At 54.9% G+C, this 23,069-nt stretch overlaps 5 protein-coding genes across 5 annotated transcripts; all 5 read right to left on the bottom strand.

Annotated features, from left to right (window-relative positions):
- Positions 1 to 9,376: 9,376 nt before the first annotated feature.
- LOC126779760 (histone H4) lies at positions 9,377 to 10,018 on the bottom strand. Its single transcript, XM_050503903.1, has one exon. It carries the CDS (start codon positions 9,744 to 9,746, stop codon positions 9,435 to 9,437), a length of 312 nt encoding a protein of 103 aa, XP_050359860.1. The 5' UTR covers positions 9,747 to 10,018; the 3' UTR covers positions 9,377 to 9,434.
- A 283-nt stretch (positions 10,019 to 10,301) lies between these two features.
- LOC126779738 (histone H3) lies at positions 10,302 to 11,178 on the bottom strand. The gene has a single exon (XM_050503881.1). It carries the CDS (start codon positions 10,923 to 10,925, stop codon positions 10,515 to 10,517), a length of 411 nt encoding a protein of 136 aa, XP_050359838.1. The 5' UTR covers positions 10,926 to 11,178; the 3' UTR covers positions 10,302 to 10,514.
- A 508-nt stretch (positions 11,179 to 11,686) lies between these two features.
- On the bottom strand, positions 11,687 to 12,325 carry LOC126779754 (histone H2B). Its single transcript, XM_050503897.1, has one exon. The coding sequence runs from the start codon at positions 12,084 to 12,086 to the stop codon at positions 11,712 to 11,714; it is 375 nt and encodes a 124-aa protein (XP_050359854.1). The 5' UTR covers positions 12,087 to 12,325; the 3' UTR covers positions 11,687 to 11,711.
- A 6,000-nt stretch (positions 12,326 to 18,325) lies between these two features.
- Positions 18,326 to 18,729, bottom strand: LOC126779751 (histone H2A). Its single transcript, XM_050503893.1, has one exon. The coding sequence runs from the start codon at positions 18,727 to 18,729 to the stop codon at positions 18,355 to 18,357; it is 375 nt and encodes a 124-aa protein (XP_050359850.1). The 3' UTR covers positions 18,326 to 18,354.
- Positions 18,730 to 19,741: 1,012 nt separating this feature from the next.
- On the bottom strand, positions 19,742 to 22,381 carry LOC126779766 (histone H1-like). Its single transcript, XM_050503908.1, is given in 2 exon segments — positions 19,742 to 20,610; positions 22,185 to 22,381. Coding segments are annotated over 2 exon segments (831 nt in total). The 5' UTR covers positions 22,257 to 22,381; the 3' UTR covers positions 19,742 to 19,851.
- Positions 22,382 to 23,069: the final 688 nt, after the last annotated feature.

The following is a 23,069-nucleotide window of genomic DNA, read 5'->3' as shown; positions in this document are numbered from 1 at the left end:
TCCGCCGTGATCGGCGGGTAGCTTGAACGAGGCGTCGCTCTTGGGGCTGGTACCGGTGCAGGGGCTCGACTCCTGGGCGACGCTGGAGCGGCAGCGGCCGCCGCATAGGTGACCCCTGACGGCCCCGGTTGCGGTGAAGTGGGACGGGAGGCTGTCCTCTCCTCGACCGTCGATGGCAGTGCCGCGTAGCTCGTCGAGTCACGCGGCCAGGTGTCTTGCGACCCCCCCTCCATTGGGGAGGGGGATCGCGGCGGTGGTAATTCTTTTGGCCGTCCTTTTTCGCTTGCTTCGCCCGTTGTAGGCGATGCCGCGCGCGATGAGGATGCCGAATCCTGCGGCGATCCGTACGGCGGTGATGCAGTGGAAGCATCGGTCTTGGGGCGCTTGTCCTCCCCTTCCATGGACTCCGGCGAAGAGTCCGGTCTCGGGCGCTTGGCTCCTTCCGCGCCTGCTGTAGACTCAGCTACAGTGACGGCGAAGTCTGCTTCAGCAGCCCGGTGGACGTCCTCTCCACCGGTTTCAGCATGTATAATGCGTATACGCGGGGCGGCGGCGGGGGTGAGGGCGACAGGCACGGTCGAGTTGTCGAAGATGTCTCTTCGAACAACTGACCGCGCGATGCCGGACCTGCCTCGGCCACGCTTGCGTTGGTCTAAGGGGGGGGGGCTCCCCCCCTTCAGACATGATGGTGGTGTCGGATTGCTGCTCTTGAGTGTATGCACGGGCACCACGACCTCGGCGCGTGCAACCAAGCCAGGTGAGACCCCTAGGGGAGGCCCAGCTAAGCGCCCGCGAGCGGAAGTTCGGTCCGTGCACACCGGTATCTCTATTCTACAGCTTTCCTTGATTTCGTTGATCCTGCAGGATTTTTTGATAACCAAAAAAGTGCAGGATCTATTCGTGCGCTTCTCTTCGCTTGAGCAGGCAGACTCCTGGCAACTAGCACCGGCCGTTTCCTCAAGCCGACGTCGGAGGACGCGGCGAGTACAACTGGCACCGGAGGGGGTCGTTGCGGGGAGCGGGGGATGTTCGATCGGAGAGATGGCACGTCTTACATATACAACAATCTCACCGAACACAATATGAGAATATTCAGAGAATACCCTCGATATATATAATCAATCAATGGTCCTCCTGGCTGGCCTAGGCCAGTCTGGGTACGGGCCTCGGGGTTGCCCCCCCTACCCGGGATGGTCCTCCCCGACGGTTCGACCGTCGTGTCGATTCTTTTAGGCCCATAGGGCCAGGGTCGTTGTGACCCAGTGGCTATCTTTCTTCAATGGTTGGTTGGTTGTTCACTGGTTATGTCGTCCTACCGCGTCTCCAGATCGTCGTCTTCCTCTTCACCGATGCCTGCATCGGCGCTGATGGTCGGCGACAATAGGAGCTCACGAGGTAACGGACGCCCCTCAGGTGGTCTGGCATGAAGTGGTGCTATACCGTGGAGGTGTACGCTCGCACTGCTATCTGCCTTAGCAAATAGCGAGCGAGCGAGCTTGCGGACGAACTCCTCCACGGTGGGCGTCCTGGTGTCTCTATGGATGACATCATTTCTGACGTACCTCGGAGCTCCTACAATCAAGCGTAGGCATCGGTTCTGTTGGATCTGAATCCTCCGCTTCTGGTACGCTGAGCAGAGTGCGTACCAGGCGGGGGCCGCATACGTCAGGCGCGAGCGGACGTAGGCACCGTAGACCCTCAGTCTGGTCTTTAATGGAAGCCGCGACGTGAAGAGGGTGTGCAGCTTAGACCGGGCAGCCGCGGCATGACTCACCACCTTGTTAACTGTGGGTATCATGCGCAGCCTGCGGTCCAAGTGACACCCCAGGTAGCAGACTGAGGTCTGCCATTCCACGTCCTGGCCTCGAAGGGTGAGCCGACGCATCGGCTTGTCAGCACCGACAAGCAGAGCGGCCGTCTTATCGACGTTGACAGCCATCCTCCACTTGTCTAGCCAATCCGGTATCAGATCCAACACTCGTTGCATCTTGTTTATTGCGACGATCTGGTGGTAGGACGACGAAAAGAATGCGCTGTCGTCCGCGTACAGGGCCAGCAACACATCCTCTTCACCCTCACGCAGATGGTCGCGGAGGGTAGGGATGTCGTCCGTGTACACCGCGTATAGACGCGGTGACAGGCAGCTACCCTGGGGTACTCCGGCTCGAATGGGGCGCGGCTGAGAGTCCGCGCCTTCCACCGAGACATAGAAGCTTCGGCCTTCCAAAAACGACGCCACTACTCGCACATACGCGAGAGGCGCCGAGGTGTTCAAGAGCTTAGCCAGGAGTCCGGCATGCCACACCCGGTCGAAGGCCTTCTCCATGTCGAGAAAGACCCCGACGGTGGGATGCCCTCTGTTTCGCTCACTGGCTAAGTGGCTAAGAACTCTCGCCAGCTGGAGCGTCGTTGAATGGTCGCTGCGGAATCCGAACTGCTCCTCGCGCAGGGGCAGGTGAGGCGCGAGTCTCCGCAGCAACAGACGCTCGAACAGCTTGGCGATGTGCGAGAGTAGCGTGATAGGCCGATAGCTTGCCGGGAGGCGACGATCCTTCCCGGGTTTAGGGAGGGCGATAACCTTCCCTCTCTTCCACGCCTCGGGGAAGTGTCCGGTCCGGAGTATCCCGTTAAAAGCACTCGCGAGCGCTACGAGGCAGTTGTTGGGTAGCTGCATCAACGCGGCGTTGGTAATTCCGTCGGGGCCTGGCGCCTTCCTCTTCGGTAATCGGAAGACGGCCTTCCGCAGCTCGGACAGAGAGATATAATCGTCTCCCTGGAGCGGCGGGATTGGGGCCGACAGGAATACCTCCACTTGCCTCTGGATCGCCGCGTGATGATGGACGACATCGATTCTTGATAAGTCCGGTGGATTGGGGGTGAATTGACCCTCCAAATGTTCCGCCAGGATCTCTGCTCTGTCGCTGGCGGAATATCTTCTGTTACCCGCTCGATCTAGGAGCGGGTAAACAGGCGAGTCATGTCCGGTAAGCTGTTTGCAGAGGTGGTACAACGTAGTGTCGTGCTCGGATGCTCGATCGATGGTGGCCTCCCAGTAGTCATCCTCGAGAGCCACGAGCGCACGCGACACTTCCTCTGCAATCCTATTGAGGTCACGCTTCACCCTCGGGCAGCGCGTTCGCGCCCACAGTCGGCGAAGAACTCGTTTCTTCCTCAGCTTCACTCGGAGCGAGCTCGGCAGCTGGTCCTGACGACTTCTCGGTGTGCTTCCTTGAGAGGTGGCTGCTTCTTTGGCTTTCTGGATCGCCTCAGAAATTTTAGAAGCAGCTCCTTCCACATCTTCAGTCGTCGCGATCGGGACCGTGAGCTCAAACTCCGAGAGCTCTGAGGAGTAGCGCCCCCAGTCGACCCGCAAACGAGGGGAGCGGGGCACTGTAAAGTCGCGCTGGAGGGCGATTGTGACCACAATCGGCAGGTGCTGTGTGTTGAGGTCGTAATTCACCTCAACATCGATGGGTGCGTCTAGTCGGTGGTGCAGCACGATGTCCAGGACGTCCGGCTGGTACGAAGGGTTCGTCGGTATGTGGGTCGGCGCTCCTGGACCCAACACACCGTAACCCTGTCGTTCGCTATCCTCAAGCAGGTGCCTACCCGCCTGGGTGATGACGCGCGAGCCCCAAGCGTGGTGCTTCGCGTTCAGATCACCCACGATCAGTGTAGGCATCGGCGAGTCGATAAGCGATTGGACATCGGTGCTGCAGAAAACCTGTCCGGGTGGCTTGTAGGCGGCATACAGCAGCAGCTCCGTCTCACCAGCATGCACACGCACCCCCTGCGTACGTAGGCTCACAAAAGGTGCATGTGCAAGTTCTTCGTGTATGATATCCCTCCTCACCAGGGCTGCAGTTCCTCTGAATGGGCAGCCCCGGGGAGAGACTTCATCTCGCCGATACACGAAGAAATTCGGGATTCGGAGCTCGATCTCAGCCGAGAGCTTCGTCTCGCCCAGGAGGATTACGTGAATATCCTGCGACTGGGCGAGTAGGGTCAGCTCCCGGATATGGCCACGTATGCCACCTGGGTTCCAGTATAGTATTCTCAGCTGGAATTGAGCTTCGCAAGAGCGGCTATTCCAGCTGAGATGGCAGGTATTATGTCCTGGCCCTGTGTATAGGCGACCAGGATTGCCGTCAGTGCCTCCATGAAGACCCGGACGATGATGGTGGTGTCCAGGCCTTTCGCACTGGCCGAGGTAATCATCTGCGCAGGGGGAGGCACTTCTTGCCTCACCACCGGACGCGTGGCGGCAGCCGGAGCGGACTTTGGCTCCGTCGCTGCCTTCCTGGGCTGCGGCGTCGATGCCGCCGCAGGCTCAGTCCTGGGAGGCCTAGCTGCCCTCTTTCTTCTCTTCTTTTTGTTAGGCACCTTTATAGGCTGGTCCCTGGCCGTCGGCTGGTTGGCTGGAGGCGCCAAAGTTGTTGGGGGCGCAAGCTTGGCTCGCACCTCCGTGGCTTTCTTCGCAGGGGGTGGCTGCTTAGTTCGCTGGTCGACTACTATCGTCGCTTTAGGTTCTGCGACGATAGGGCGACCGACCACCTGCTTAGGTGCTACCGGGGGTCACGCTCCCTGTCCCCCTTTGGCTGTGCTCTCGGTCCGTTCGGGTGAGGGGCGGGCACGTTAATGCCCCTCCTTCGTGCTTCTTTCTTAAAGACCGGGCACCTCCGGTCCTTTGCTGTATGCGCCTTAGCGCAGTTTGCGCACGTCGGTGGTTCCGAAAGAGGTCTCGGGCAGTCCCGTGCCAGGTGTTCGCCGGCGCAGCGAACACACTTTTGTTGCCTATGGCAATTGGCCGAGGAGTGGCCAAATGCCTGGCAGCGGTGACATTGAGGCGGGCTCTTCGCGCCTCTCCAGGCTTCAATCAGCAGGCCGGGCATGCACAGGAGCTCAGTAGTCTTGTATAGTGACCTGAGCTCCTGCTCCTTCAGGTGCACCAGCTGGACGAAATAGGTGCACCCATGTCGACCTCTTCCGCCTGGAATCGCCTTCGCGCTCTGCGCAGGGAACCCTAAACTGCGCAGGGCGGCGATCACCTCTTCCGGGGGTGTGTCGAGTGGTAGCCCCCTAATGGCCACCTTGGTTGGCAGTTCCGCGGCTGGGCTATAGCAGAACCAGGATATAGTCTTATCCTGGTTCATAGCCTCAGTCAGATGGCGCTGGATGACCCGAAATTCCTCCGCGGATCCGGGCAAGAAGCGCACTCCCTTTCCCAAAGGGCGTGCGTTCGGGGCGTGTCCTAGCTTGTTCTTAAGCACCTCGAAGTGCCTCGTCCAGTTCGGTAGGCGTTCCGCCGTGATCGGCGGGTAGCTTGAACGAGGCGTCGCTCTTGGGGCTGGTACCGGTGCAGGGGCTCGACTCCTGGGCGACGCTGGAGCGGCAGCGGCCGCCGCATAGGTGACCCCTGACGGCCCCGGTTGCGGTGAAGTGGGACGGGAGGCTGTCCTCTCCTCGACCGTCGATGGCAGTGCCGCGTAGCTCGTCGAGTCACGCGGCCAGGTGTCTTGCGACCCCCCCTCCATTGGGGAGGGGGATCGCGGCGGTGGTAATTCTTTTGGCCGTCCTTTTCCGCTTGCTTCGCCCGTTGTAGGCGATGCCGCGCGCGATGAGGATGCCGAATCCTGCGGCGATCCGTACGGCGGTGATGCAGTGGAAGCATCGGTCTTGGGGCGCTTGTCCTCCCCTTCCATGGACTCCGGCGAAGAGTCCGGTCTCGGGCGCTTGGCTCCTTCCGCGCCTGCTGTAGACTCAGCTACAGTGACGGCGAAGTCTGCTTCAGCAGCCCGGTGGACGTCCTCTCCACCGGTTTCAGCATGTATAATGCGTATACGCGGGGCGGCGGCGGGGGTGAGGGCGACAGGCACGGTCGAGTTGTCGAAGATGTCTCTTCGAACAACTGACCGCGCGATGCCGGACCTGCCTCGGCCACGCTTGCGTTGGTCTAAGGGGGGGGGCTCCCCCCCTTCAGACATGATGGTGGTGTCGGATTGCTGCTCTTGAGTGTATGCACGGGCACCACGACCTCGGCGCGTGCAACTAAGCCAGGTGAGACCCCTAGGGGAGGCCCAGCTAAGCGCCCGCGAGCGGAAGTTCGGTCCGTGCACACCGGTATCTCTATTCTTCAGCTTTCCTTGATTTCGTTGATCCTGCAGGATTTTTTGATAACCAAAAAAGTGCAGGATCTATTCGTGCGCTTCTCTTCGCTTGAGCAGGCAGACTCCTGGCAACTAGCACCGGCCGTTTCCTCAAGCCGACGTCGGAGGACGCGGCGAGTACAACTGGCACCGGAGGGGGTCGTTGCGGGGAGCGGGGGATGTTCGATCGGAGAGATGGCACGTCTTACATATACAATAATCTCACCGAACACAATATGAGAATATTCAGAGAATACCCTCGATATATATATTCGATTCGATACATCAATGGTCCTCCTGGCTGGCCTAGGCCAGTCTGGGTACGGGCCTCGGGGTTGCCCCCCCTACCCGGGATGGTCCTCCCCGACGGTTCGACCGTCGTGTCGATTCTTTTAGGCCCATAGGGCCAGGGTCGTTGTGACCCAGTGGCTATCTTTCTTCAATGGTTGGTTGGTTGTTCACTGGTTATGTCGTCCTACCGCGTCTCCAGATCGTCGTCTTCCTCTTCACCGATGCCTGCATCGGCGCTGATGGTCGGCGACAATAGGAGCTCACGAGGTAACGGACGCCCCTCAGGTGGTCTGGCATGAAGTGGTGCTATACCGTGGAGGTGTACGCTCGCACTGCTATCTGCCTTAGCAAATAGCGAGCGAGCGAGCTTGCGGACGAACTCCTCCACGGTGGGCGTCCTGGTGTCTCTATGGATGACATCATTTCTGACGTACCTCGGAGCTCCTACAATCAAGCGTAGGCATCGGTTCTGTTGGATCTGAATCCTCCGCTTCTGGTACGCTGAGCAGAGTGCGTACCAGGCGGGGGCCGCATACGTCAGGCGCGAGCGGACGTAGGCACCGTAGACCCTCAGTCTGGTCTTTAATGGAAGCCGCGACGTGAAGAGGGTGTGCAGCTTAGACCGGGCAGCCGCGGCATGACTCACCACCTTGTTAACGGTGGGTATCATGCGCAGCCTGCGGTCCAAGTGACACCCCAGGTAGCAGACTGAGGTCTGCCATCCCACGTCCTGGCCTCGAAGGGTGAGCCGACGCATCGGCTTGTCAGCACCGACAAGCAGAGCGGCCGTCTTATCGACGTTGACAGCCATCCTCCACTTGTCTAGCCAATCCGGTATCAGATCCAACACTCGTTGCATCTTATTTATTGCGACGATCTGGTGGTAGGACGACGAAAAGAATGCGCTGTCGTCCGCGTACAGGGCCAGCAACACATCCTCTTCACCCTCACGCAGATGGTCGCGGAGGGTAGGGATGTCGTCCGTGTACACCGCGTATAGACGCGGTGACAGGCAGCTACCCTGGGGTACTCCGGCTCGAATGGGGCGCGGCTGAGAGTCCGCGCCTTCCACCGAGACATAGAAGCTTCGGCCTTCCAAAAACGACGCCACTACTCGCACATACGCGAGAGGCGCCGAGGTGTTCAAGAGCTTAGCCAGGAGTCCGGCATGCCACACCCGGTCGAAGGCCTTCTCCATGTCGAGAAAGACCCCGACGGTGGGATGCCCTCTGTTTCGCTCACTGGCTAAGTGGCTAAGAACTCTCGCCAGCTGGAGCGTCGTTGAATGGTCGCTGCGGAATCCGAACTGCTCCTCGCGCAGGGGCAGGTGAGGCGCGAGTCTCCGCAGCAACAGACGCTCGAACAGCTTGGCGATGTGCGAGAGTAGCGTGATAGGCCGATAGCTTGCCGGGAGGCGACGATCCTTCCCGGGTTTAGGGAGGGCGATAACCTTCCCTCTCTTCCACGCCTCGGGGAAGTGTCCGGTCCGGAGTATCCCGTTAAAAGCACTCGCGAGCGCTACGAGGCAGTTGTTGGGTAGCTGCATCAACGCGGCGTTGGTAATTCCGTCGGGGCCTGGCGCCTTCCTCTTCGGTAATCGGAAGACGGCCTTCCGCAGCTCGGACAGAGAGATATAATCGTCTCCCTGGAGCGGCGGGATTGGGGCCGACAGGAATACCTCCACTTGCCTCTGGATCGCCGCGTGATGATGGACGACATCGATTCTTGATAAGTCCGATTCGATATATTATATATATAAGAGAGCGCGGAGAGGTCGCTAGTAGTGAGTCGAGTCCGAGCAATACCGTAAGGAGAACCGCGATGTCGCTAGACAATTTCACGTACGAACGCTTAAAACTTTTCACTAACAGGTATCTTTTTGAATACGATATTTATACATAGTAAAGTATTTTTTAAACGTTCTATTATATGAAACGATACCTCATGAACCTATCGTTCATACGAAAGTCGAACGCGTCGCGTGTAACGATGACGATGATTACGATTCGCGTTTAAATTCGATATAGTTCTAGACGCGTACCTCGAGCCTCGTTTAAAAGTCATTTTTATTCTATTAAAATCGATTTAGACGTTTCGTTCTATCGATAAATTGAAAGCGAAGATATCGGACTGATACTGTGTAAAAGTACAACTCTTATTCAATAATTTACCAACATTTTTAGCTTGTTCCAAGTCGACGTTCGTAAAACACACTACTATGCAAGTCTGCGTACGAAGCGCGAGAAAACGGACTCTGCCAAGCGAATCATATTGAAAGAATATAAACTATTAAATAATGATAAATAATGAAGTTTCGAAAGAGAGTATAAACAATAACAACAATCGTTTGTCTTACAGGTCAACGATTCGAAAGAGCGAGCGTGCGAGCGAGCGAGCGCGTGTCAGCGTGCGATACAACAGCGTCGTCGTCGTCGTCGTCGTCGTCGGCGGTGGCGGCGGCGGCCGGTGTGCGGCCCGTAGCTTGACGCTTGAGCCCGTAGCCGTGAAGAGGAGGAGAGCCCAAAGGAGAGAGGGAGAGAGAGAGAGAGAGAGAGAGAGAGAGCGACTAAGCGATTAAACGGCAATAACATGTATGTATGTATTGAATTTAAATTTGTTTTAATAATATTAATAATAATAATAATAACATTCATCATCATTAATATATTTAATCATCGAATAATGTAAATGTAATTAAGGTAAATGAGTAATCGAGTTTTATATATATCGTTACGTGTGTATAACTAACTAACCGGTATAACTAACTCTTCTGTATTCGTCGATCGACGCGCATACATAGAATTATACTATACACATTATATTACATATAATATACATAAAATCTGTACCGCACAGAATACCACCCCCTTTCTTCGTTAACGTCATCGATCGAATGAAACGAGTATTTTCATATAAAGTAATGTATAAACAGATCGATATGCGGCCCTGAAAAGGGCCTTTTTTGTTTTTGTTGTTGTTGTTTTTTTTTAAAGTATTTTAACCGCCGAAACCGTAGAGAGTACGACCCTGACGTTTCAGAGCGTACACGACGTCCATGGCGGTCACGGTCTTCCTCTTCGCGTGCTCGGTGTAAGTGACGGCGTCGCGGATGACGTTCTCGAGGAACACTTTGAGCACACCGCGAGTCTCCTCGTATATCAGACCGGATATACGTTTCACACCACCTCTGCGTGCGAGACGACGGATGGCCGGTTTCGTGATACCTTGGATGTTATCACGGAGCACTTTCCTGTGTCTCTTCGCGCCACCTTTCCCCAGACCTTTTCCACCTTTACCGCGACCGGTCATTGTATATTTCTTGTTGTCTTCGGTTCACACTGAGAGAACAGAGAGAAACGTTCAAAACTCCGAGCGCGTCCGTCCGATGTCGGTTAAAGACGATCACGTTGTGTCGTGCGCTTTATTCAGGAGCTTCGTTATATATATACTGTCACTCGACTGGTACACGCACGACGTTACGTACGCCGTTCGCCGCTGCGCGCGCGAGATAGAGAAAAGAGATGGCGATATCGGATCGGACTTTGGTAGGGACGGTGTCCGGGTGCGGGGGGAGAGTTTTTAGTTTGGTTTTGCCGGTGTTGTTTTCGTTTTGAAGATTTATTTTGCTTTCCAATTTTTATTTATTTATTTATTTATTCCTGATAAAGAAAAAAAAGATCGACAGAGATATATTATTAATATCAAACAACTACTACTACTACTACTAAAAAAAAAAAAAGATAAATCTTTATCTGATTCTATATTGTTTTGTCTATATGTATTATATTGTTTTGAAATCACTATATATATATATATATATATATATATATATATATATATATATATATATTTATTATAGCGTGTTCGACGTGATCTCGTGAATTATGTTAAAATTTGTAATAATATTTCGTGACGTGATTGAACGTATGAAACAAACATTTTTTTTCGTTTTCAGATATATATATGCGGCCCTGAAAAGGGCCTTTTTGATAATTATATTTTGCAAATACTACTACTACGTATATTTATTATTATTATAAACACACGCAGTAGTATGCAATCGACGACGTCACGTAATTAAGCACGTTCTCCTCGGATCCTACGCGCCAATTGAATATCCTTGGGCATGATCGTTACACGCTTGGCGTGGATAGCGCACAGGTTCGTGTCTTCGAATAGACCGACGAGGTAAGCCTCGCTAGCTTCCTGTAACGCCATAACGGCCGAACTCTGGAAACGTAGATCCGTCTTGAAGTCTTGTGCGATCTCACGGACAAGACGCTGGAACGGCAGCTTGCGTATCAAAAGTTCCGTACTCTTCTGATAGCGACGTATTTCACGAAGAGCGACCGTACCGGGTCTGTAACGATGAGGTTTCTTCACACCTCCCGTGGCCGGAGCGCTCTTACGAGCGGCCTTGGTGGCGAGTTGCTTCCGCGGCGCCTTACCGCCGGTTGATTTTCGGGCCGTCTGTTTGGTACGAGCCATCTTCACGAGACACGAAACACGTAACACTAAACACGAAAACTAGAGAGTGGTAGTTGTAGTTGTAGTAGTAGTAGTAGTAGCAGCAGTAGAGTCCGCTCGAGATGAACGTCAGAGACTGAATGAAAATTTACGGGCCGGGTGTCTCCTTTTATACCGGTAACTACTACGCGCAGTACGGTGTGCTCGTATGGAGGTGCAGCGATAATGACGTATCGCTATCTCTTTCTCTAAGCTACGATGTCCCTCTCGTACGTTCACGCTTACCGACCTACCATGATGATGATTATTATAATAAATAAACGAATATAATAATAATTACATATATATATATAAAATATAAAAAGAGTTTAAAATATATATGTCTATCTATCAAAGATAATAAATAAATGAATATGGGCGGGGTGATATACGAGTATGTTTGTGGTTGTGGTGTTGTTGTTGTTGTTGGTGGTGGTGTCGGTGACGTGACGTAACGTGACGACTGAATCGTTTGAAACTGTATATGTTATATATGTTCATCGAAACTCTTTGTGGCCCTGAAAAGGGCCTTTTTTTCTCAATAAATCGTAGCGTAATCGTCATGCGAATGCACATCGAAAACGACGATCGAAACGACGGCGGCGGCGGAGGAGGAGGAGGAGGAGGAGGCGGCGTATAATATGAGCCATCTTGTCGATCTACTATGATGTGAAGCGATGGACACACACACACACAAACACACACACACAAACGCGCGCGCGAGAACTTCGTCGTCCGTCGAACCGTCGAAAGTGGCGACTACTTCGTTTACTTAGAGCTCGTGTACTTCGTTACGGCCTTAGTGCCTTCGCTCACGGCGTGCTTGGCGAGCTCGCCGGGTAGAAGCAGCCTCACCGACGTCTGTACCTCCCTCGATGTGATCGTCGATCGCTTGTTGTAGTGAGCGAGACGAGAAGCCTCGGCGGCGATGCGCTCGAAGATGTCGTTCACGAACGAGTTCATGATCGACATGGCCTTACTCGAGATACCGGTGTCGGGATGAACCTGTTTCAGTACTTTGTAAATGTAGATGGCGTAGCTCTCCTTCCTCTTATGCTTCTTCTTCTTCTTATCCGATTTGGAGATATTCTTCTGAGCTTTGCCCGATTTCTTGGCGGCCTTTCCGCTAGTCTTGGGCGGCATGATGATGACGATGATTATAAAAATTCACAGTTCTGATAATAAACAACAGTATATATGTATATATATACACGTGCGCACCGCACGGAAGCGCAAGAGAATATGCGATGAAACATTCGAGCGATTTTTATTTTAAGCACATCGCGCTCTCTCGTACGGTGTGCCGTATAGACGCAGAACGTTATCGACCAATAGGAAACGAGCACAGTGCGGGGTGCCGGAGAGGGGAAAAGGTTATTCGGTTCTTATACTAAACGAAATACTCCATCCTCCCTTCACAACGGCTTATATATATAATATATCGAATCGAATATATATATCGAGGGTATTCTCTGAATATTCTCATATTGTGTTCGGTGAGATTGTTGTATATGTGAGACGTGCCATCTCTCCGATCGAACATCCCCCGCTCCCCGCAACGACCCCCTCCGGTGCCAGTTGTACTCGCCGCGTCCTCCGACGTCGGCTTGAGGAAACGGCCGGTGCTAGTTGCCAGGAGTTTGCCTGCTCAAGAGAAGAGAAGCGCACGAATAGATCCTGCACTTTTTTGGTTACCAAAAAATCCTGCAGGATCAACGAAATCAAGGAAAGCTGAAGAATAGAGATACCGGTGTGCACGGACCGAACTTCCGCTCGCGGGCGCTTAGCTGGGCCTCCCCTAGGGGTCTCACCTGGCTTGGTTGCACGCGCCGAGGTCGTGGTGCCCGTGCATACACTCAAGAGCAGCAATCCGACACCACCATCATGTCTGAAGGGGGGGAGCCCCCCCCTTAGACCAACGCAAGCGTGGCCGAGGCAGGTCCGGCATCGCGCGGTCAGTTGTTCGAAGAGACATCTTCGACAACTCGACCGTGCCTGTCGCCCTCACCCCCGCCGCCGCCCCGCGTATACGCATTATACATGCTGAAACCGGTGGAGAGGACGTCCACCGGGCTGCTGAAGCAGACTTCGCCGTCACTGTAGCTGAGTCTACAGCAGGCGCGGAAGGAGCCAAGCGCCCGAGACCGGACTCTTCGCCGGAGTCCATGGAAGGGGAGGACAAGCGCCCCAAGACCGATGCTTCCACTGCATCACCGCCGTACGGATCGCCGCAGGATTCGGCATCCTCATCGCGCGCGACATCGCCTACAACGGGCGAAGCAAGCGGAAAAGGACGGCCAAAAGAGTTACCACCGCCGCGATCCCCCTCCCCAATGGAGGGGGGGTCGCAAGACACCTGGCCGCGTGACTCGACGAGCTACGCGGCACTGCCATCGACGGTCGAGGAGAGGACAGCCTCCCGTCCCACTTCACCGCAACCGGGGCCGTCAGGGGTCACCTATGCGGCGGCCGCTGCCGCTCCAGCGTCGCCCAGGAGTCGAGCCCCTGCACCGGTACCAGCCCCAAGAACGGCGCCTCGTTCCAGCTACCCACCGATTACGGCGGAACGCTTACCTAACTGGACGAGGCACTTCGAGGTGCTAAAAAGCAAGCTTGGACACGCCCCGAACGCACGCCCTTTGGGAAAGGGAGTGCGCTTCCTGCCCGGATCCGCGGAGGAGTTCCGGGTCATCCAGCGCCATCTGACTGAGGCTATGAACCAGGATAAGACTATATCCTGGTTCTGCTATAGCCCAGCCGCGGAACTGCCAACCAAGGTGGCCATTAGGGGGCTACCACTCGACACACCCCCGGAAGAGGTGATCGCCGCCCTGCGCAGTTTAGGGTTCCCTGCGCAGAGCGCGAAGGCGATTCCAGGCGGAAGAGGTCGACATGGGTGCACCTATTTCGTCCAGCTGGTGCACCTGAAGGAGCAGGAGCTCAGGTCACTATACAAGACTACTGAGCTCCTGTGCATGCCCGGCCTGCTGATTGAAGCCTGGAGAGGCGCGAAGAGCCCGCCTCAATGTCACCGCTGCCAGGCATTTGGCCACTCCTCGGCCAATTGCCATAGGCAACAAAAGTGTGTTCGCTGCGCCGGCGAACACCTGGCACGGGACTGCCCGAGACCTCTTTCGGAACCACCGACGTGCGCAAACTGCGCTAAGGCGCATACTGCAAAGGACCGGAGGTGCCCGGTCTTTAAGAAAGAAGCACGAAGGAGGGGCATTAACGTGCCCGCCCCTCACCCGAACGGACCGAGAGCACAGCCAAAGGGGGACAGGGAGCGTGTCCCCCCGGTAGCACCTAAGCAGGTGGTCGGTCGCCCTATCGTCGCAGAACCTAAAGCGACGATAGTAGTCGACCAGCGAACCAAGCAGCCACCCCCTGCGAAGAAAGCCACGGAGGTGCGAGCCAAGCTTGCGCCCCCAACAACTTTGGCGCCTCCAGCCAACCAGCCGACGGCCAGGGACCAGCCTATAAAGGTGCCTAACAAAAAGAGGAGAAGAAAGAGGGCAGCTAGGCCTCCCAGGACTGAGCCTGCGGCGGCATCGACGCCGCAGCCCAGGAAGGCAGCGACGGAGCCAAAGTCCGCTCCGGCTGCCGCCACGCGTCCGGTGGTGAGGCAAGAAGTGCCTCCCCCTGCGCAGATGACTACCTCGGCCAGTGCGAAAGGCCTGGACACCACCATCATCGTCCGGGTCTTCATGGAGGCACTGACGGCAATCCTGGTCGCCTATACACAGGGCCAGGACATAATACCTGCCATCTCAGCTGGAATAGCCGCTCTTGCGAAGCTCAATTCCAGCTGAGAATACTATACTGGAACCCAGGTGGCATACGTGGCCATATCCGGGAGCTGACCCTACTCGCCCAGTCGCAGGATATTCACGTAATCCTCCTGGGCGAGACGAAGCTCTCGGCTGAGATCGAGCTCCGAATCCCGAATTTCTTCGTGTATCGGCGAGATGAAGTCTCTCCCCGGGGCTGCCCATTCAGAGGAACTGCAGCCCTGGTGAGGAGGGATATCATACACGAAGAACTTGCACATGCACCTTTTGTGAGCCTACGTACGCAGGGGGTGCGTGTGCATGCTGGTGAGACGGAGCTGCTGCTGTATGCCGCCTACAAGCCACCCGGACAGGTTTTCTGCAGCACCGATGTCCAATCGCTTATCGACTCGCCGATGCCTACACTGATCGTGGGTGATCTGAACGCGAAGCACCACGCTTGGGGCTCGCGCGTCATCACCCAGGCGGGTAGGCACCTGCTTGAGGATAGCGAACGACAGGGTTACGGTGTGTTGGGTCCAGGAGCGCCGACCCACATACCGACTAACCCTTCGTACCAGCCGGACGTCCTGGACATCGTGCTGCACCACCGACTAGACGCACCCATCGATGTTGAGGTGAATTACGACCTCAACACACAGCACCTGCCGATTGTGGTCACAATCGCCCTCCAGCGCGACTTTACAGTGCCCCGCTCCCCTCGTTTGCGGGTCGACTGGGGGCGCTACTCCTCAGAGCTCTCGGAGTTTGAGCTCACGGTCCCGATCGCGACGACTGAAGATGTGGAAGGAGCTGCTTCTAAAATTTCTGAGGCGATCCAGAAAGCCAAAGAAGCAGCCACCTCTCAAGGAAGCACACCGAGAAGTCGTCAGGACCAGCTGCCGAGCTCGCTCCGAGTGAAGCTGAGGAAGAAACGAGTTCTTCGCCGACTGTGGGCGCGAACGCGCTGCCCGAGGGTGAAGCGTGACCTCAATAGGATTGCAGAGGAAGTGTCGCGTGCGCTCGTGGCTCTCGAGGATGACTACTGGGAGGCCACCATCGATCGAGCATCCGAGCACGACACTACGTTGTACCACCTCTGCAAACAGCTTACCGGACATGACTCGCCTGTTTACCCGCTCCTAGATCGAGCGGGTAACAGAAGATATTCCGCCAGCGACAGAGCAGAGATCCTGGCGGAACATTTGGAGGGTCAATTCACCCCCAATCCACCGGACTTATCAAGAATCGATGTCGTCCATCATCACGCGGCGATCCAGAGGCAAGTGGAGGTATTCCTGTCGGCCCCAATCCCGCCGCTCCAGGGAGACGATTATATCTCTCTGTCCGAGCTGCGGAAGGCCGTCTTCCGATTACCGAAGAGGAAGGCGCCAGGCCCCGACGGAATTACCAACGCCGCGTTGATGCAGCTACCCAACAACTGCCTCGTAGCGCTCGCGAGTGCTTTTAACGGGATACTCCGGACCGGACACTTCCCCGAGGCGTGGAAGAGAGGGAAGGTTATCGCCCTCCCTAAACCCGGGAAGGATCGTCGCCTCCCGGCAAGCTATCGGCCTATCACGCTACTCTCGCACATCGCCAAGCTGTTCGAGCGTCTGTTGCTGCGGAGACTCGCGCCTCACCTGCCCCTGCGCGAGGAGCAGTTCGGATTCCGCAGCGACCATTCAACGACGCTCCAGCTGGCGAGAGTTCTTAGCCACTTAGCCAGTGAGCGAAACAGAGGGCATCCCACCGTCGGGGTCTTTCTCGACATGGAGAAGGCCTTCGACCGGGTGTGGCATGCCGGACTCCTGGCTAAGCTCTTGAACACCTCGGCGCCTCTCGCGTATGTGCGAGTAGTGGCGTCGTTTTTGGAAGGCCGAAGCTTCTATGTCTCGGTGGAAGGCGCGGACTCTCAGCCGCGCCCCATTCGAGCCGGAGTACCCCAGGGTAGCTGCCTGTCACCGCGTCTATACGCGGTGTACACGGACGACATCCCTACCCTCCGCGACCATCTGCGTGAGGGTGAAGAGGATGTGTTGCTGGCCCTGTACGCGGACGACAGCGCATTCTTTTCGTCGTCCTACCACCAGATCGTCGCAATAAACAAGATGCAACGAGTGTTGGATCTGATACCGGATTGGCTAGACAAGTGGAGGATGGCTGTCAACGTCGATAAGACGGCCGCTCTGCTTGTCGGTGCTGACAAGCCGATGCGTCGGCTCACCCTTCGAGGCCAGGACGTGGGATGGCAGACCTCAGTCTGCTACCTGGGGTGTCACTTGGACCGCAGGCTGCGCATGATACCCACCGTTAACAAGGTGGTGAGTCATGCCGCGGCTGCCCGGTCTAAGCTGCACACCCTCTTCACGTCGCGGCTTCCATTAAAGACCAGACTGAGGGTCTACGGTGCCTACGTCCGCTCGCGCCTGACGTATGCAGCCCCCGCCTGGTACGCACTCTGCTCAGCGTACCAGAAGCGGAGGATTCAGATCCAACAGAACCGATGCCTACGCTTGATTGTAGGAGCTCCGAGGTACGTCAGAAATGATGTCATCCATAGAGACACCAGGACGCCCACCGTGGAGGAGTTCGTCCGCAAGCTCGCTCGCTCGCTATTTGCTAAGGCAGATAGCAGTGCGAGCGTACACCTCCACGGTATAGCACCACTTCATGCCAGACCACCTGAGGGGCGTCCGTTACCTCGTGAGCTCCTATTGTCGCCGACCATCAGCGCCGATGCAGGCATCGGTGAAGAGGAAGACGACGATCTGGAGACGCGGTAGGACGACATAACCAGTGAACAACCAACCAACCATTGAAGAAAGATAGCCACTGGGTCACAACGACCCTGGCCCTATGGGCCTAAAAGAATCGACACGACGGTCGAACCGTCGGGGAGGACCATCCCGGGTAGGGGGGGCAACCCCGAGGCCCGTACCCAGACTGGCCTAGGCCAGCCAGGAGGACCATTGATTGACCTTCACAACGACACCGCCACAAACACCCCCGCCCCCTCCCCCCTCGACCTCGACACCCTCTATCGTCCGTCGTTCCGTTCCGATCTCGATACGAATCGTTTATTCTTATTATAGTTTACCTATTGATATAATAATAATAATAATAATATTAATAATTCAAATGATTAATACGTTCGATTATTACTCTTATTATTATTATTTTAATTAAAACTAATAAGGGAGACTATATATTATATACATCTTCTTCGATATAACGAGAACGTCTAGTACTAAGTTAATATATATATATATATATATATATATTATAAATCTAAGATATGTCGGGACGTCGAAATCGTTTATGAAACCTCATTTTAATTTTGCACATACGATATATTTTGTGGCCCTGAAAAGGGCCTTTTTGTAAATGATCATGATTGGACGATGTCGTTCGTACGTCCGTCGTCCGTACGTCGTATCACGCACGATACACGTGGTGGTGGTGGTGGTGGTCGTGGTGGTATATGATTATATAGTTTCATCATAATCATCATCATCATCATCGAATCGATGAAAAGACGACGACGAAGACGGACAGAGACGGAGACGACGACGGCGGCGTCGTCGTCGTCGTCATCGAGATCGTCTAACGAACGATTGTCGCGCACAGCCACCGTCAGTTTATGCCTTCTTCTCGGTCTTCTTGGGCAGCAGAACGGCTTGGATGTTGGGGAGGACGCCGCCTTGTGCGATCGTCACGCCCGAGAGTAACTTGTTCAGCTCCTCGTCGTTACGGATCGCCAACTGAAGATGTCTCGGTATAATCCTAGTCTTCTTGTTGTCGCGGGCAGCGTTGCCGGCCAACTCGAGAACTTCGGCGGCGAGGTATTCCATGACGGCCGCGAGGTATACCGGTGCACCGGCACCGACGCGCTCCGCGTAGTTACCCTTCCTCAGCAGTCTGTGTATACGTCCGACGGGAAACTGAAGACCGGCACGGTTGGAACGTGACTTTGCCTTCCCCTTGACTTTGCCTCCTTTACCGCGACCGGACATGTCGACAGAGATAGGTTTTTATTAAAATGTATAACGAACGAAACGCGGATCGATACGCGTGCGTACGGCTCGCCTGTGCGGTGAATAATGACTTCGTATCGTATTTGTCGAACGCCTTTATATACTCGGAACGGCGTCGCGTCTATCTGCACGGACGTATCGAGGTGACTTTTGACTGAGCGATGATCGCGGAGCGTTCGATTTTTATTTTTATTTTTTTTTTTTTTTCATTCGCGAATTTACTGTAAACTGCGCGTATAATAATAATTTATTAATAATGATTATTAATACTGTAAACTGCGCGTATAATAATAATTTATTAATTAATAATAATGTTTATTTGTATCGTCGTTCGTTACGTTACGTTACGTTACGTTACGTTATAAATTCGGGCAGTCGGGCGGGGGAGATGGTTCCGGTGATCGAGTGAGTGCGAATTCGTGGTGGTGGTGGTGGTGGTGGTGGTGGTGGTGGTGGTTGTGGTGGTGTTCGTCGTCGATGGAATGGAATGGAAAAACGAATGATTATTTGAAATAATAATAAAGTGAAATATTATATTAAAGTGTAAGAGAAAGGAAGAGAGAAGGTAGGGCTAGAGCGGTATCGTGAATATTATCATTATAATATTTAAAGAATAGTGTAGTTTGTGTTGTTCGTATGTAAATATTAATATGTTTAGTTATTTAATATAATTTTCCTTATCTATCTTATATCAACCTTTCGTACGTAGTACACGATGGTGATCTATAAATGTATATGTATATAGAGAGGGATAGGAGGGTATATCGTATCGTGTCGTGTCGTTCGAAACTTTTTTTTTTTTTTTTTTCTTCTTTCTTTCTTTCGATTCTTAAGAAATTTGTGTTAGCCCTGAAAAGGGCTTTTTATCGTGCGATTTACGCGCCGCACACGCTTGCATCGTCATCATCACAGTCGTCGTCGTCGTCGTCGTCGTCGTCGTCGTCGTCGTCGTCGTCGTCGTCGTCGTCGTCGTCGTGGGACGGGACAAATGTATGTTGTCGATGTTGTTGTTGTTGTTGTTGTTGTTGTTGTTGTTGTTGTTGATAACACTTTTGAACGATGTCGTCGTCATTATCACCGCGGCGGCTGCTGGCGGGGGACTTACTTTTTAGCGGCGGCCGCTTTCTTAGCCGCCGGTTTCGACTTCGGTGCAGCGGCGGCTGCCTTCTTCGGTTTCGGTGCTTTAGGTTTCTTGGTCGGCGGCTTCGCACTCTTCTTCGCCTTCGACGCGGCACCCTTCGCCTTCGAAGGAGCGGCGGCCGCGGCGGCCTTCTTGGCGGCGGCGGCGGCCGGTTTCTTTTTAGCCGCTGCCGCTTTTTTGTCCTTAATCGTAGCCTTCGCCTTAGATTTGGACGGCGAAGACGCCGCCGTGCCGGACGAAGCACCGCCGGCGGCCGCTTTCTTGCCCGCGGCGCCGCCGCCCTTGCCGCCGCCGACCGGAGCGGACGTGGCCTTCTTCGATTTACCCGAAGCCGCCGAGGACGCGGCCTTGCCGCCGCCTCCGCCGCCGCCGCCGGACCCGCTTCCCGCTCCGGAGCCCGCGGGTTTCTTCGAAGCCGACGTTTTCGATTCCAGCTTGAACGAACCCGATGCGCCCTTGCCCTTGGTCTGTATGAGCGCGCCCGATTCTACGGCGCTCTTCAGATACTTTCTGATGAAGGGAGCCAATTTTTCCGAATCGACTTTGTATTGAGCCGCGATGTATTTCTTGATCGCCTGAAGCGAAGAACCGCTACGTTCCTTCAACTCTTTGATGGCGCTGTTCACCATTTCCGACGTTTTAGGGTGAGTAGGTTTCGCTTTCGGTTTCTTGGCGGCGGCGGCGCCACCGCCGGCGGCGGCGACCATCAATCAATGGTCCTCCTGGCTGGCCTAGGCCAGTCTGGGTACGGGCCTCGGGGTTGCCCCCCCTACCCGGGATGGTCCTCCCCGACGGTTCGACCGTCGTGTCGATTCTTTTAGGCCCATAGGGCCAGGGTCGTTGTGACCCAATGGCTATCTTTCTTCAATGGTTGGTTGGTTGTTCACTGGTTATGTCGTCCTACCGCGTCTCCAGATCGTCGTCTTCCTCTTCACCGATGCCTGCATCGGCGCTGATGGTCGGCGACAATAGGAGCTCACGAGGTAACGGACGCCCCTCAGGTGGTCTGGCATGAAGTGGTGCTATACCGTGGAGGTGTACGCTCGCACTGCTATATGCCTTAGCAAATAGCGAGCGAGCGAGCTTGCGGACGAACTCCTCCACGGTGGGCGTCCTGGTGTCTCTATGGATGACATCATTTCTGACGTACCTCGGAGCTCCTACAATCAAGCGTAGGCATCGGTTCTGTTGGATCTGAATCCTCCGCTTCTGGTACGCTGAGCAGAGTGCGTACCAGGCGGGGGCCGCATACGTCAGGCGCGAGCGGACGTAGGCACCGTAGACCCTCAGTCTGGTCTTTAATGGAAGCCGCGACGTGAAGAGGGTGTGCAGCTTAGACCGGGCAGCCGCGGCATGACTCACCACCTTGTTAACGGTGGGTATCATGCGCAGCCTGCGGTCCAAGTGACACCCCAGGTAGCAGACTGAGGTCTGCCATCCCACGTCCTGGCCTCGAAGGGTGAGCCGACGCATCGGCTTGTCAGCACCGACAAGCAGAGCGGCCGTCTTATCGACGTTGACAGCCATCCTCCACTTGTCTAGCCAATCCGGTATCAGATCCAACACTCGTTGCATCTTGTTTATTGCGACGATCTGGTGGTAGGACGACGAAAAGAATGCGCTGTCGTCCGCGTACAGGGCCAGCAACACATCCTCTTCACCCTCACGCAGATGGTCGCGGAGGGTAGGGATGTCGTCCGTGTACACCGCGTATAGACGCGGTGACAGGCAGCTACCCTGGGGTACTCCGGCTCGAATGGGGCGCGGCTGAGAGTCCGCGCCTTCCACCGAGACATAGAAGCTTCGGCCTTCCAAAAACGACGCCACTACTCGCACATACGCGAGAGGCGCCGAGGTGTTCAAGAGCTTAGCCAGGAGTCCGGCATGCCACACCCGGTCGAAGGCCTTCTCCATGTCGAGAAAGACCCCGACGGTGGGATGCCCTCTGTTTCGCTCACTGGCTAAGTGGCTAAGAACTCTCGCCAGCTGGAGCGTCGTTGAATGGTCGCTGCGGAATCCGAACTGCTCCTCGCGCAGGGGCAGGTGAGGCGCGAGTCTCCGCAGCAACAGACGCTCGAACAGCTTGGCGATGTGCGAGAGTAGCGTGATAGGCCGATAGCTTGCCGGGAGGCGACGATCCTTCCCGGGTTTAGGGAGGGCGATAACCTTCCCTCTCTTCCACGCCTCGGGGAAGTGTCCGGTCCGGAGTATCCCGTTAAAAGCACTCGCGAGCGCTACGAGGCAGTTGTTGGGTAGCTGCATCAACGCGGCGTTGGTAATTCCGTCGGGCGACCGCGGACGCCTTGGGTTTCTTCGCAGGGGTCGCCGGTGCTGGCGCTTCGGTTGCTACAGCTGTGTCGGCCATGTTTTAATTTTTTTTTTTTTTTTTTTGATTGATTGATTGATTGATTTATATTATGAACACACACTGCACGAGCACAACTCGAATATAACACGAGAATACCCTCAATCTATATATATTCGATTCGATATATTATATATATAAGAGAGCGCGGAAACCTTATATATATAATATATCGAATCGAATATATATATCGAGGGTATTCTCTGAATATTCTCATATTGTGTTCGGTGAGATTGTTGTATATGTAAGACGTGCCATCTCTCCGATCGAACATCCCCCGCTCCCCGCAACGACCCCCTCCGGTGCCAGTTGTACTCGCCGCGTCCTCCGACGTCGGCTTGAGGAAACGGCCGGTGCTAGTTGCCAGGAGTCTGCCTGCTCAAGAGAAGAGAAGCGCACGAATAGATCCTGCACTTTTTTGGTTATCAAAAAATCCTGCAGGATCAACGAAATCAAGGAAAGCTGAAGAATAGAGATACCGGTGTGCACGGACCGAACTTCCGCTCGCGGGCGCTTAGCTGGGCCTCCCCTAGGGGTCTCACCTGGCTTGGTTGCACGCGCCGAGGTCGTGGTGCCCGTGCATACACATCAAGAGCGGCAATCCGACACCACCATCATGTCTGAAGGGGGGGAGCCCCCCCCCTTAGACCAACGCAAGCGTGGCCGAGGCAGGTCTGGCATCGCGCGGTCAGTTGTTCGAAGAGACATCTTCGACAACTCGACCGTGCCTGTCGCCTTCACCCCCGCCGCCGCCCCGCGTATACGCATTATACATGCTGAAACCGGTGGAGAGGACGTCCACCGGGCTGCTGA

The sequence above is a fragment of the Nymphalis io genome, chromosome 29, assembly GCF_905147045.1.
Source record: "Nymphalis io chromosome 29, ilAglIoxx1.1, whole genome shotgun sequence".
Lineage (NCBI taxonomy): Eukaryota > Metazoa > Arthropoda > Insecta > Lepidoptera > Nymphalidae > Nymphalis > Nymphalis io.
This window is presented reverse-complemented; position numbering and strand designations above follow the sequence as displayed.

Excerpts from the sequence above, each read along its gene's own strand:
- LOC126779760 (XM_050503903.1), bottom strand. The coding sequence starts at position 9,746 with ATGACCGGTCGCGGTAAAGGTGGAAAAGGTCTGGGGAAAGGTGGCGCG.
- LOC126779754 (XM_050503897.1), bottom strand. The coding sequence starts at position 12,086 with ATGCCGCCCAAGACTAGCGGAAAGGCCGCCAAGAAATCGGGCAAAGCT.
- LOC126779751 (XM_050503893.1), bottom strand. The coding sequence starts at position 18,729 with ATGTCCGGTCGCGGTAAAGGAGGCAAAGTCAAGGGGAAGGCAAAGTCA.
- LOC126779738 (XM_050503881.1), bottom strand. The coding sequence starts at position 10,925 with ATGGCTCGTACCAAACAGACGGCCCGAAAATCAACCGGCGGTAAGGCG.